This window comes from Coregonus lavaretus, assembly GCF_964263955.1.
Source record: "Coregonus lavaretus genome assembly, chromosome: 2".
Lineage (NCBI taxonomy): Eukaryota > Metazoa > Chordata > Actinopteri > Salmoniformes > Salmonidae > Coregonus > Coregonus lavaretus.
In genome coordinates, this window is record NC_139989.1 from 57,898,963 (window position 1) to 57,913,468 (window position 14,506).

At 50.9% G+C, this 14,506-nt stretch overlaps 1 protein-coding gene across 1 annotated transcript in view; it reads right to left on the bottom strand.

Annotated features, from left to right (window-relative positions):
* LOC311144586 (adenylate cyclase type 9-like) overlaps positions 1-14,303 on the bottom strand; it is a gene marked incomplete at its 5' end in the record, with an annotated part of 79,859 nt that extends 65,556 nt beyond the window's left edge. The window contains one exon of the mRNA XM_084180618.1: positions 12,464-14,303. Within this exon, the coding sequence (XP_084036744.1) occupies positions 12,464-14,303 (1,840 nt within the window). The remainder of the gene's footprint in view (positions 1-12,463) is intronic.
* Between the last annotated feature and the right edge of the window lie 203 nt (positions 14,304-14,506).

Consider the following 14,506-nt stretch of genomic DNA (forward strand, 5'->3'; position numbering starts at 1 on the left):
ATGAAACCCTGTTAGAGTACTTCAGCCAGATCATTGCTGTGGTTCTGCTATATTCTTCCCGGCGACCCAGAGGACTCGGCTAGCCTCATAGCAGCCTGCAGCAATAGACTGCTAATAGACCATGCTCCCATTCTCCCTCCATCTAGTTCTCCCTCCTTCCCTTTCGCCCTCTGGGCTCTCTGAGAACGACCTCCGAGCTAGCGTCATTTCTCCTTGTCAAGGTCACAGGTAGCTGCATTAGTAACCTTCACGGTGTAAAGAGGATTGTTTGAATTACAAGCAGGCAGAAAAGAGAACTATGGAGTGTGGATCCCTATAGACTACTGTAGCATTGTGTTTGGGCAGTGTTTATGTGTGTGTGCGTGCGTGTGCATGTGGCTTCACCGATAACAGGTACCTGTTCTAGGGCTGAATTTAATAACAAGCCCATTTGGTATGCAGGGATGCATGAACATTCATCATCTTGACTATTTGCATGTCGCGATCTCTGATGCGGATGTGGTGTGAATCAAATGCAGGACACAGGAGCTAAGTCAAACCAGACTTTACTTGCATAAACCTAAATAACAAAACGGGTCTAACCAACCCGGAGGCGAACAATACGCCACAGTGCGTAAAACACTCCAAAACCGACTGCGCACAAAACAACAGTGCGACGGTACAAAATGAGCGACTGGCAAACAGCACTGCATCAAACGACAGGTGAAAACAATTACACACGACAAACTAATGGAACATATAAAGGGTACATAATCACACTAACAGGGAACAGGTGTACAACAACTAGACAAAACCAAACGAACATCGAAACATACAACGGTGGCAGCTAGTACTCCGGGGACGACGACCGCCGAAGCCTGCCCGAGCAAGGAGGAGGAGCAGCCTCGGCCGAAACCGTGACAGTACCCCCCCCCCCCCTTGACGCGCGGCTCCAGCCGTGCGCCGACCCCGGCCTCGGGGACGACCAGGAGGACGCGGAGCCGGGCGCGCGGGGTGCCCCTGGTGGAACTCCGACAGGAGAGACGGGTCTAGGATGTCCCTCCGCGGCACCCAGCACCGTTCCTCCGGGCCGTACCCCTCCCACTCCACGAGATACTGGAGACCCCCCATCCGACGTCTCGAATCCAAGATGGACCGAACGGTGTACGCCGGAGCCCCCTCGATGTCCAGTGGGGGCGGAGGAGTCTCTCCTATCTCACCTTCCTGGAGTGGACCAGCTACCACCGGCCTGAGAAGAGACACATGGAACGAGGGGTTAATATTCTTATACTCAATAGGCAGTTGTAACCTATAACACACCTCGTTCAATCTTCTCAGGACTTTAAAAGGCCCCACAAACCGCCGACCCAGCTTCCGGCAGGGCAGGCGGAGGGGCAGGTTTCTGGTCGAGAGCCAGACTCGATCTCCAGGTGCGTACACCGGCCCCTCACTGCGGTGGAGATCGGCGCTCGCCTTGTGTCGACGGATGGCCCGCTGCAGATGGACGTGTGCAGCGTTCCACGTCTCCTCTGAGCGCCTCACCCACTCATCCACCGCAGGGGCCTCGATCTGGCTCTGCTGCCATGGTGCCAGAACCGGCTGGTACCCTAACACACATTGGAAAGGGGTTAGGTTGGTGGAGGAGTGGCGGAGAGAGTTTTGGGCCATCTCTGCCCAGGGAATGTACCTAGCCCACTCCTCCGGCCGGTCCTGGCAATACGACCTCAGAAACCTACCCACATCCTGGTTCACTCGTTCTATCTGCCCATTGCTCTCCGGGTGGTACCCCGAGGTAAGGCTCACCGAGACCCCCAAACGCTCCATGAACGCTCTCCAGACTCGGGAGGTGAACTGGGGGCCTCGATCAGACACTATATCCTCGGGTACCCCGTAATGCCGTAAGACGTGGGTAAATAGTGCCTCAGCGGTCTGTAGGGCAGTAGGAAGACCCGACATAGGGAGGAGACGACAGGCCTTAGAGAACCGGTCCACAACGACCAGGATGGTGGTATTCCCCTGAGAGGGGGGAAGGTCTGTCACAAAATCCACCGAGAGGTGGGACCAGGGTCGTTGTGGAACGGGCAGGGGTTGTAACTTACCCCTGGGCAAGTGTCTGGGCGCCTTACACTGGGCGCACACCGAGCAGGAGGAGACATAAACCCTCACATCCCTGGCTAACGTTGGCCACCAGTACTTAGTGCTAAGACAGTGCACTGTCCGGCCAATACCCGGATGTCCAGAGGAGGGTGACGTGTGAGCCCAGTAAATGAGTCGATCCCGAACCTCGAGCGGAACGTACGTCCGACCCACAGGACACTGTGGAGGGCTAGGGTCGGCACGCAACGCCCGCTCGATTTCAGCATCGACCTCCCACACAACCGGTGCCACTAGACAAGACGCCGGTAGTATGGGAGTAGGCTCAACGGACCTCTCCTCTGTGTCATACCGCCGGGACAGAGCGTCTGCCTTACTGTTCTGGGACCCAGGGATGTACGTGATCTTAAATACGAACCTGGCTAGAAACATGTTCCACCGAGCCTGGCGAGGGTTCAGTCTCCTAGCTGCCCGGATGTACTCCAGGTTCCGATGGTCAGTCAAAATGAGGAAAGGGTGTTGAGCCCCCTCAAGCCAATGCCTCCACACCTTAAGGGCCTGTACCACAGCTAACAGCTCCCTGTCCCCGACGTCATAATTTCGCTCCGCCGGGCTGAGCTTTTTAGAGTAGAAAGCACAGGGGCGGAGTTTAGGTGGCGTGCCGGACCGTTGAGAGAGAACGGCCCCTATACCGGCCTCAGACGCGTCCACCTCAACCTGAAAGGGTAAGGCGGGATCCGGATGCGCCAGCACCGGAGCCGAAGTAAACAGGTCCTTCAGTTTCCCAAAAGCCCTGTCCGCCTCAGCTGACCACTGCAGGCGCACCGGACCACCCTTCAGAAGGGACGTTATGGGAGCTGCCACCTGTCCAAAACCCCGTATAAACCTCCGGTAGTAATTCGCAAAGCCCAAGAACTGCTGCACCTCTTTAACAGTGGTTGGGGTTTGCCAATTACGCACGGCTGACACACGGTCCACCTCCATCTTCACCCCTGACGCGGACAACCGATAACCCAAAAAGGAGACCGACTCCTGAAAAAACAGACATTTCTCTGCCTTGACATACAGTGGGGAGAACAAGTATTTGATACACTGCTGATTTTGCAGGTTTTCCTACTTACAAAGCATGTAGAGGTCTGTAATTTTTATCATAGGTACACTTCAACTGTGAGAGACTGTATCTAACACAAAAATCCAGAAAATCACATTGTATGATTTTTAAGTAATTAATTTGCATTTTATTGCATTACATAAGTATTTGATACATCAGAAAAGCAGAACTTAATATTTGGTACAGAAACCTTTGTTTGCATTTACAGAGATCATGCGTTTCCTGTAGGTCTTGACCAGGTTTACACACACTGCAGCAGGGATTTTGGCCCACAGACCTTCTCCAGATCCTTCAGGTTTCAGGGCTGTCGCTGGGCAATACGGACTTTCAGCTCCCTCCAAAGATTTTCTTTTGGGTTCAGGTCTGGAGACTGGCTAGGCCACTCCAGGACCTTGAGATGCTTCTTACGGAGCCACTCCTTAGTTGCCCTGGCTGTGTGTTTCGGGTCGTTGTCATGCTGGAAGACCCAGCCACGACCCATCTTCAATGCTCTTACTGAGGGAAGGAGGTTGTTGGCCAAGATCTCGCGATACATGGCCCCATCCATCCTCCCCTCAATACGGTGCAGTCGTCCTGTCCCCTTTGCAGAAAAGCATCCCCAAAGAATGATGTTTCCACCTCCATGCTTCATGGTTGGGATGGTGTTCTTGGGGTTGTACTCATCCTTCTTCTTCCTCCAAACACGGCAAGTGGAGTTTAGACCAAAAAGCTCTATTTTTGTCTCATCAGACCACATTACCTTCTCCCATTCCTCCTCTGGATCATCCAGATGGTCATTGGCAAACTTCAGACGGGCCTGGACATGCGCTGGCTTGAGCAGGGGGACCTTGCGTGCGCTGCAGGATTTTAATCCATGACGGCGTAGTGTGTTACTAATGGTTTTCTTTGAGACTGTGGTCCCAGCTCTCTTCAGGTCATTGCCCAGGTCCTGCCGTGTAGTTCTGGGCTGATCCCTCACCTTCCTCATGATCATTGATGCCCCACGAGGTGAGATCTTGCATGGAGCCCCAGACCAAGGGTGATTGACCGTCATCTTGAACTTCTTCCATTTTCTAATAATTGCGCCAACAGTTGTTGCCTTCTCACCAAGCTGCTTGCCTATTGTCCTGTAGCTCATCCCAGCCTTGTGCAGGTCTACAATTTTATCCCTGACGTCCTTACACAGCTCTCTGGTCTTGGCCATTGTAGAGAGGTTGGAGTCTGTTTGATTGAGTGTGTGGACAGGTGTCTTTTATACAGGTAACGAGTTCAAACAGGTGCAGTTAATACAGGTAATGAGTGGAGAACAGGAGGGCTTCTTAAAGAAAAACTAACAGGTCTGTGAGAGCCGGAATTCTTACTGGTTGGTAGGTGATCAAATACTTATGTCATGCAATAAAATGCAAATGAATTACTTAAAAATCATACAATTTGATTTTCTGGATTTTTGTTTTAGATTCCGTCTCTCACAGTTGAAGGGTACCTATGATAAAAATTACAGACCTCTACATGCTTTGTAAGTAGGAAAACCTGCAAAATCGGCAGTGTATCAAATACTTGTTCTCCCCACTGTACAGGTCGTGCTCCAACAGCCTCCTCAATACACAACGCACCAGGGCTACATGCTCGGCTCGGGTAGAAGAGTACACTAGAATGTCATCAATGTACACGACCACCCCTTTCCCCTGCATATCCCGGAAGATCTCATCCACGAAGGATTGGAAGACTGACGGAGCATTCATCAACCCGTATGGCATGACGAGATACTCGTAATGACCCGAAGTTGTACTAAATGCTGTTTTCCATTCGTCGCCCTCCCTAATGCGCACCAAGTTATACGCGCTCCTGAGATCCAGTTTTGTGAAAAACCGCGCTCCGTGCAATGACTCCGTCATGGTCGCAATCAGAGGGAGTGGATAACTGTACTTCACAGTAATCTGATTGATACCACGGTAATCAATGCACGGGCGCAACCCTCCATCTTTTTTCTTCACAAAAAAGAAGCTCGAGGACGCAGGGGAAGTGGAGGGCCGTATGTATCCCTGTCTCAAGGATTCGGCTATGTAAGTCTCCATAGCCTTTCTCTCCTCTTGAGACAAGGGATACACGTGGCTCCGTGGGAGCGCTGCTCCTGCCTGGAGGTCTATCGCACAATCCCCCTGTCTGTGAGGAGGCAGCTGCGTCACCCTCGCTTTACTGAACACAAGTGCCAAATCCCCATATTCAGGTGGAATGTGCAATGTGGGCACTTGGTTTGGACTTTCCACCGAGGTCGCCCCCACGGAAACACGCAGACATCGCCCCTCACACTGAGCAGACCACTCCTTGAGAGCTCTCTGTTGCCACGAAATGGCAGGGTTATGGGTACTTAACCAGGGAATTCCCAGCACCACCGGGTACGCAGGGGAGTCGATCAGATATAGCTGAATAGTCTCCTCATGACCCCCCTGCGTACACATCCTAAGTGGTGCTGTGACTTCCCTAATCAACCCCGACCCCAACGGGCAGCTATCTAAAGCATGAACGGGAAAAGGATCGTCAACAGGCAGGAGGGGAATCCCTAAATCTAAACAAAACTTCCGATCAACAAAATTCCCAGCTGCGCCTGAATCTACTAGCGCCTTATGCTGGGAATGAGGTGCAACCTGTGGAAAACTAACAGGTATACAAAAGTCCACAACAGAGAGCTCTGGGTAAGTGGGGCGTCTACTCACCTGGGAATGCTCCCCAGTGCGTGGCCTGTTGTCCCCTCCTCCTGGAGACCCTCCCCAGCACCTGGCCGCAGTGTGCCCTCCACGGCCGCAATTGGTGCAGGGGACAGCCCCCCTCGGGCTCCTTCTCCTCCTCTCTCTAGCGCCAGCACCCCCGAGCTCCATAGGGCTCGGCTCGGAGGTGCTGGAGGATGGAATGGACGGACCCCACTCGGGACGTCCACGGGTGGCCAGCAGGGTGTCCAGACGGATGGACATGTCGACCAACTGGTCGAAGGTGAAATTGGTGTCCCTGCAGGCCAACTCACGCTGAACGTCCTCCCGTAGGCTACATCGAAAATGATTGATGAGGGCCCGTTCATTCCACCCTGCATCTGCCGCTAGAGTCCGGAACTCCAGTGCGAACGCCTGTGCGCTCCTCCTCCCCTGTCGGAGGTAGTATAGACGCTCCCCCGCCGCTTTGCCCTCAGGTGGATGGTCGAACACGGCCTTGAAGTGACGGGAGAACTCCGCGTAGGAGATGGTGGTGGCGTCTATCCTCCTCCACTCGGCATTGGCCCATTCCAACGCCTTGCCCGTGAGACAGGAGATGAGGGCGGAAACGCTCTCGTGTCCCGAGGGCACCGGGTGTACAGTGGCCAGGTAGAGCTCCACCTGCAGGAGGAACCCCTGACACCCGGCAGCTGTGCCGTCATACGCCCTCGGGAGCGAGAGCCGAATCCCACTGGGTTCCGGGCCTGGGACGGGCGGACCGCCCGATGGTGGTGGTAAGGTAGGTGGGGGTGTGGGTACCCCTCTGGACTCCCATCGGTGCAGGGTGTTGATGACGTCCTGCAGAGCGGTCCCCAGTTGTCGGATCTGGTCATCCTGGCCGCGGACGTGCTCCTCCAGCGACTCAGGTGCTGCTGTTGCTCCTGCTGATTCCATCTTAAGGTGTGTAATTCTGTCGCGATCTCTGATGCGGATGTGGTGTGAATCAAATGCAGGACACAGGAGCTAAGTCAAACCAGACTTTACTTGCATAAACCAAAATAACAAAACGGGTCTAACCAACCCGGAGGCGAACAATACGCCACAGTGCGTAAAACACTCCAAAACCGACTGCGCACAAAACAACAGTGCGACGGTACAAAATGAGCGACTGGCAAACAGCACTGCACCAAACGACAGGTGAAAACAATTACACACAACACATGACAAACTAATGGAACATATAAAGGGTACATAATCACACTAACAGGGAACAGGTGTACAACAACTAGACAAAACCAAACGAACATCGAAACATACAACGGTGGCAGCTAGTACTCCGGGGACGACGACCGCCGAAGCCTGCCCGAGCAAGGAGGAGGAGCAGCCTCGGCCGAAACCGTGACATTGCAGTTACCAGGGTCCCACTCTTTCCAACCAAATAAATTCCAATGGCGCTAATCAATTACCCCATCGCAAAGCAGCGAAAGGTGTGTGTGCCTGAGTGTAGAGAGAGAAAGATACAGACCAGAATACAAATTGAGTGTCTTAAGCCTCCGTCTTCTAGTCGATTCTCTGTGATATCTAATACCCAAAGCCCCTTTTCCCTCTCAGAATACATCAACGCTTCATAAATTACACCAACATGACAGCCCTATTCTAGAGAATCAATAATATGTCTAATGATAAAAATGTATTGACAAAGACCTGAAGTGTTTTGGGTTATTAGTGAGAAATACGTGTTGAATGCCAGACCTGCGTCCCAAATGGCACCGGATTCCTTATATAGTGCTCTACTTTTGACCAAAGCCCTATGGGCACTGGTCAAAAGCAGTGCACTATATAGGGAATAGGGTGCCAGACCCAACCCAGGCCTGTGTAAAATATATAACAAGTAAGAATTACTAGTATTAATCACTTTAGAGGAGATGAGATTACCCAGTCCTGTTTAATTATACATGTCCCTAGAGAGGAGGAGAGAGGAGGTTCAGGAGATGTGATCCAACGCTCCCCCAGCAGATCTGGGTTCAAATACTATTTGAAATAATTTGTGCTGTGATTGAGCTTGCCTGGCAAAATGGAACCAATAGAATACTTCCAAAACCGCAAACTCCACCCAGTTGACACTCCAGACAGGCTAAAGCAAACGCTCAAAGTATTTGAAAGATTTTGAATAGTATTTAAACCCAGGTCTACTCCCCAGCTCTCTAGCAGAAGCAGTACACCACTGAGCTCAGCAGTACAGTTGGAGAAGGTCAGGGTTCTACATTCAACAAGAATATGATATAATAATAATATGATCCATTCCACTTCAAAGAAGCCTAACCAGCACTCGTCAGAGAGCTGTAATTGTCATCTGAGTTCTGTCATCTAAACAGACTAAAGAAAGCCATACAAACTGTAGAAATATAATTACTAATCCACCCATCATGGCCTCATTGACTTGAATGGGGATGCCCATTCTAGTAACACTATTTCTATGATGCTGACATTCAGCTCCAACTATAGCGTGATGATCTGCAGGTGCCATCGCTCCGAATTAGCCACCAAGACAGGATGGACACAGCCAGGTAATTTCCAGGGTGAGAGCCCAAAATAGCTCCCATTTCCACTGAGATAAACACACACTACAACAGGGGGCCGGGCAAACATTGCAGACAGGCAGGCGGGCAGACAGACAGACAGACCGACAGACACTCGACTAGACAGATATACCGACCGATGGGACCACACAGAGAAAAGGGGAGAGAGGTACGAGGATTGAAAAGCTGCATGAGGACGAGGAGATTCAAAAGCCTTAATCCACGTCATCGGCGCCCGGGGAGCAGTTGATGCTGGGGGTTAACTGCCTTGCTCAAGGGCAGAACGGCAGTTTTTCCACCTTGCCGGCTCTGGGATTCTTAACCGCTAGGCTACCTGCCGTCCCTTTTAAGTCTAATGACAGACGATACCGCGCTCCTTCAGAACGATGCACTCCACTTCCCCAACGATTCAGTCAGATCTGTCAATTTGACTGTTTAAGCCTAGGCTTCCTCTGCTAGGACCATTTTACATGTCAACTAACTCACAAGACATACTGCATACTGTCAGCAATTTTAGTGAAGGAAATGGAAGATTAAAAACAATGTCACCATGGCTTATTAGCACCGTGTAGACAGACACAAACAGATCCAGAATGGATATTATTAGAGGGTCACTTAGGGGCTGGCTAGCTCATCCTTAACAGGATGCACCTGTGACATATAACTCTTTGGCCACCAGCCAGACGCTATAACCACAACAATACATTGTAAACAGTTAGGTCAGACACAAGTGTGTTTAAGCATGTGTGTAATGAAATGCCTGATTCCCCCTTTAGACTGTAGAGCCGTCCTGAACTGGGTGGATATTTTATTTTCACATTGTGCTTTCCAGCACAGTTCCAGCAACTATGATGGATGTAACCAGTACAGCCCAGTAGGCCTACAGCTTGGCCTGGCTTAGCAGTGCGAAAGGGTAAAAGATCTAGTATAGATTTTTTTTAAAGGCTTGAATACAATCTTGGCCTATGAATGTGATGAAGCTTTTAAAAAGCGTTGAAGGTCCTGAACACCAAGAGTGAGACATTAACTTACTCAAAAGAACATCAAGACCACGGAGGGAGGGCAGCGGCACAACGATTAGTGTCTGGGTCAAAGCCATTTACTCCCACTGCCAGAATCCACACCCTCCCGCAACTTAACATTTACATTTTAGTAATTTAGCAGATGCTCTTACCCAGAGCGACTTACAGTTAGTGAGTGCATACATTTTCATACTGGCCCCCCATGGGAAATGAACCCACAACCCTGGCGTTGCAACTGCCATGCTCTTTACTGTAGCCTAGGTACGCTAGCCAGAGCTAGCGAGACAGTGGGGAAGAGCTTTCACAGCGAACAAGCACAACTCTCTCCTCCTGACAGCTAGCTCTCTCAGCGGGCCAAGGAAATCTATGAGAACAGGATACATCTTGGGAGGTAAACTGAATACATCATGGAGGGAAGGGAGGAGAGGGGAGGGGGAGAGTCAGAAGAGTGGGAATAGCACATTTATCCTGAGGGAGGGAAAAAAGGGAGAGCAACGAGTGCAGACGCGTACGCCCTCGTGAATCTAAAGAACGAGGGAGAAATGTTGTGCCGCAAATCACTTCTTTCTCTGACCGTTAAGCAAAGGGCACTTTCGGTAGCCTAAAGGCATGCACAATATATAGTCCTTCCTTATACCGAAACGTTGTCACTATTAAAAGGTGGAATAAGGACCTCAGTATTTCTTTCTGCAGTGTCTCGCCCAGAAGCTCAGAATCATGTGATGTAGTGCATGACGCCATTTCTTTCCCACACAGGTCAGCCAGCCCAGCATCCACCTACTAGCTGGGAAGGGGCCTTTCCCCCTGCATCTGGGACGCAGGTTCGTGGGAACGAGCCAGGTGACTCAAGTCATTTGACCTGAAAACCCTGACTACACACTGCAGGAGTAGAGTATACTGGTAGTGCTGCATGTTCATTAGATACACGACTCCACAACAACAAACCCACTGAATCGAAGCATGGTAGGTCTATCATTGCCCACAATGACAGACGTGTAGCGTTAGCCTCTGCTACTGCTAGGGCTGGAGAGAGAGACCAGTCGAGACCAGAATAAAGGAGATTTACATTTCTGCACATTTGAGTGGCGGTTCAATCCCTCAGCCTTTCAAACACACCTACGTTTGACAGCATAACTTTATTACTGCTAGGTGATAATGTACTGATTCTCCAAATGATGAAAAGAGGCATTAAGCCCAAGGTTTAGTTCCATCAGAGGTATTTGCATAAATGCATCAAATAAAAGCGAAATACTGGTCTCTCTGGAGTTGTGCGATTTAGTAGGGAGAGAGGGCGAGTGAGAGAGCGAGCGAAAAGGAAACGGAGAGAGAGAGAGAGAAGGGCGACCGAGAGAGAGAGAGAGGAGTCAGGCTGAAAAGGATGAGGTGCAGATGCACTGTAAACTGCTGACATCTCCATTTATAAAGAAAGCCTTTGCATAAATAGTGGCATTAAGGTAGGACAATCCCCTGGAGGTTCAGAGCCAGGGTAAGAGAACAGGGTCACATTGAGGATGACGTCTGGGTGGCAGGCAGGCAGGCAGTGTAACTGAACAGGGAACAGAAATAAGGGGGGAGGAGGAGTACAACCGTCTGTTTGTGGTTCAGTGTCACATAAAACCAACACCCAGTCGGCCACAAAGGGCACCTCCCGACAAACTGAACCCCCCCCCCCCCCATCTGTCCCTGATGTCCCCAACGTATGACATACGACGCTATGAAGCAGGTGCTGACCTTGACCAGTGTCAGGCCCCACTTTTCTCCCTCTCACGGACAACAAAGAGGGAACCACCAATCACCTTTGATGTAGTGGCTCTACATAAAGCTCTCATTCAGAACAGAAATGGGTGCACTGTACTGCAGCACATAAACAACGCAGCATAAAGGTGTCAGGGTTTTCATAAAAACCACATAGGTTTACTAAGTGAAAATGAACAGCCGTAACGTCCTTATTACTGCTGCCTGTGTTGTGAAACTGCCGTTAGGTGACCTTGCTGCATCAGTGGAGCACCGATAGAGAGGCCGTCAGTAATGCAGAACAAGTCCCAGCGTATGTTAAAATGTTCCACTGCATAGAAAGATTGATATCAATACTGCTTCTGCATCTGACTCTCTCCATGCTATGCTAAAGCAAATACACAAGATTGCTAAATGTAACATGATATTCAATCACAAAAACAGTACTTAAGTAAAAATACTTTCAAGTACTACTTAAGTCACAGCCAGGCAATACTTAAGTGAAAATGCCAGAGAAGCCAGTGTTTGGAGGATATATTGGCATGGGTGTTGTTAGGCCCAAGACGAAGTCGAAGGCTACTTATGTAGGCTTCAACTGTAGTCAATGAGTGAACTTTACAGTTGAATATTGCAGTGGTGTACAGTACTTAAGTAAAAATACTTTGAAGTACTACTTATGTAGTTTTCTGGGGTATCTGTACTTTACTTTACCATTTTTGACAACTTTTAAATGATGTACTTTTTACTCCATACATTTTCACTGACACCCAAAAAGTACTCATTACATTTTGAATGCTTAGCAGGACAGGGAAATGGTCAAATTCACACACTTATCAAGAGAACATCCCTGGGTCATCCCTGCTGCCTCTGATCTGGCGGACTCACTAAACACACGTGTCATTTGTAAATGTCTGAGTGTTGGTGTGTTCCCCTGGCTAACCGTACATTTAAAAAAATAAGAAAACGGTGCCGTCTGGTTTGCTTAATATAAAGAATGTGAAATTATTTATACTTTTACTTTTGATACTTAAGTATATTTAGCAATTACACATACTTATCATACTTATGTATATTTAAAACCAAATACTTTTAGACTTTTACTCAAGTAGTATTTTACTGGGTGACATTCACTTTTACTTGAGTCATTTTCTATTAAGGTATCTTTACTTTTACTCAAGTATGACAATTGGGAACTTTTCCCACCACTGAAAGCAATCACATAAATCACAACCCATTCCCACAGATGTGCAAGCCCCGCTTTGCAACCAGCTGGTTACGTACCTTTCAGCTGATCCGCCACCACGCTCTGTCCAACCCTCTCAGTGACCTGTCCATTCTCCCGCTGGTACCGGTCGTCCAGGAAGTTGGCGGTGGCCTCTGATAGGTGCACCTTCCCGGCTACGCCCAGTTGCTCCATCAAGTTGGCCAGGTTCACATCGTTGGACCACACGTCGAACTTAAACCGCTTCATCCCTAGGATACCGCACAGGACAGTGCCCGTGTGGACGCCCACCCTCATGTTAACCATCTCGCTCTTCTCCTGGCAGAACTGTTCGATGGCTTGGATCATGCCCAGCCCCATCTCTACGCAGCAGTAGGCATGGTCGGGCCTAGGTTCAGGGCAGCCTGCCACGCAGTAGTAGCAGTCCCCAAGGGTGCTTATCTTCTCACAGCACGTCAGCTCACATAGCCGGTCGAAACGTCCAAAGAGGTCGTTGAGGAGCCCCACCAAGGCATGGGCCGACTTGTTGGCAGACATCTTGGTGAAGCCTACGATATCCGCGAAGAGGATGCTGACGGGCTCCATGCGCTTCATGTTGAAGGGTCTGAAGATGATCTGGCCTCTCGGGATTGAGGTCTTATTCCTCTTGTTGTTCTTGGGGCTGGAGATGACAGCAGCCGCACCGCTGCTGGAGTAGCGCTTGGCCGAGCTCCCGCCGGCCAAGCCTTCCTCATCGCCCTGCTTCATCAGGTCGTCGGCCACCCTCCGAGGCATCACGGAGTGGATCATGCGTTCTTTCAGCGCCTTCTCCACCTCCAGGTCTTTGCCGTGCATGATGGCCTGGCCCACCTTGAGGAAGGTGCTTCGCGATCGCACCTCGGACATGATGAAAAGGTGGATGCCGATGGCGTGGGCGCACAAGTGGAGCAAAGCTTTGGCTGGCCCCAGCCAGCGTAGAGTGTCCCAGTCCGAGTCTGCCCCCTCCGAGGCCTGGCTCCAACCGTCCCCAGCAGCCTGGGTGAGGTGGAGCCATCCCAGAGCCTCGAAGAGCACCGAGTAGAGAAGTCCCAGTAGCACAGAGGCATAGAGTCGGACGTGGAGGACGCTGTAGAGTAGTAGCAGTACCTCCATGCCCAGGGAGAAGGTCCCTACTGGAGATAGGCAGGGGGCCCAGGCGCTTCCCCTGGGTAAGTCCCGGTTGAAGGTCACATTCCTGGGCTCCATGCCACTGACGTCCCCCACGTCCTCCACCACATCCTCTGGAGGGAGGGTCTCCAGGTCCCTGAAGCCGGCTGTCTGGATCTGGGGTGCCAGGGTGAGGGCAAAGGTCACCACGATGAGCAGCAGCGACGCCTGGTTGTAGCAGCGGGCGTAGATCCTTGTGAACGTCAACAGGAAGAGGAGGAGGCAGAAGAAGAGGAAGCAGGCGGTGGGGACAAGGAAGGCAGTCCGGTCACAACGGTCGGGGTTGGCGCTGAAGTACACCCCCCAGAGGAGGCTGGCGGCGAACAGGTAGAAGAGGACGTAGCGGAACCTCCGCTGGGTCTGGGGAAAGCACCTCTCCCTGCATGCCTCCTCCAGGATGGGAGAGTCGAACTTGGGGTCCCAGAAGTGCCCAGCGGACCTCTCGAACAGCTGGGGCATCTTCCTCTGGGTTCGCAGCCCCTTGACCACGGGCCTGAGAACCCCGGACTCTCCCGAGCTGCAGCTAGAGGAGATGCTGTACTTGCAGTGTTTGGACCCGCCCCCCATGAAGCCTCCTCCCATGCCACCCAGCGCCCCGGCTCCTCCTCCATGCTTGTGTTTGATGCTACTGCTGATCCTCACTGAGACGCCGCCTTCGCCGCTCGAGTCACAGCTCACCTCTGTGAGCAGCTGCTGATGTTGGGGGGATGCCATGTTTCTTTTTAATCTAACAAAAATTAGACGACAATAGAGCTAATTGCAATGTAGGCTATGAATGTATCCATAGTGTGGTACCCTCTAGTCTAGAATGAGTGTAAAAGAAAATAAAATGTTTTGGGGAAATGAATTTTGCACAGAAACTTCTCCAGGGAAAAAGTCTGCCAAGTTAGCTGTGTACTGTTCCAGGATTTTGAGCA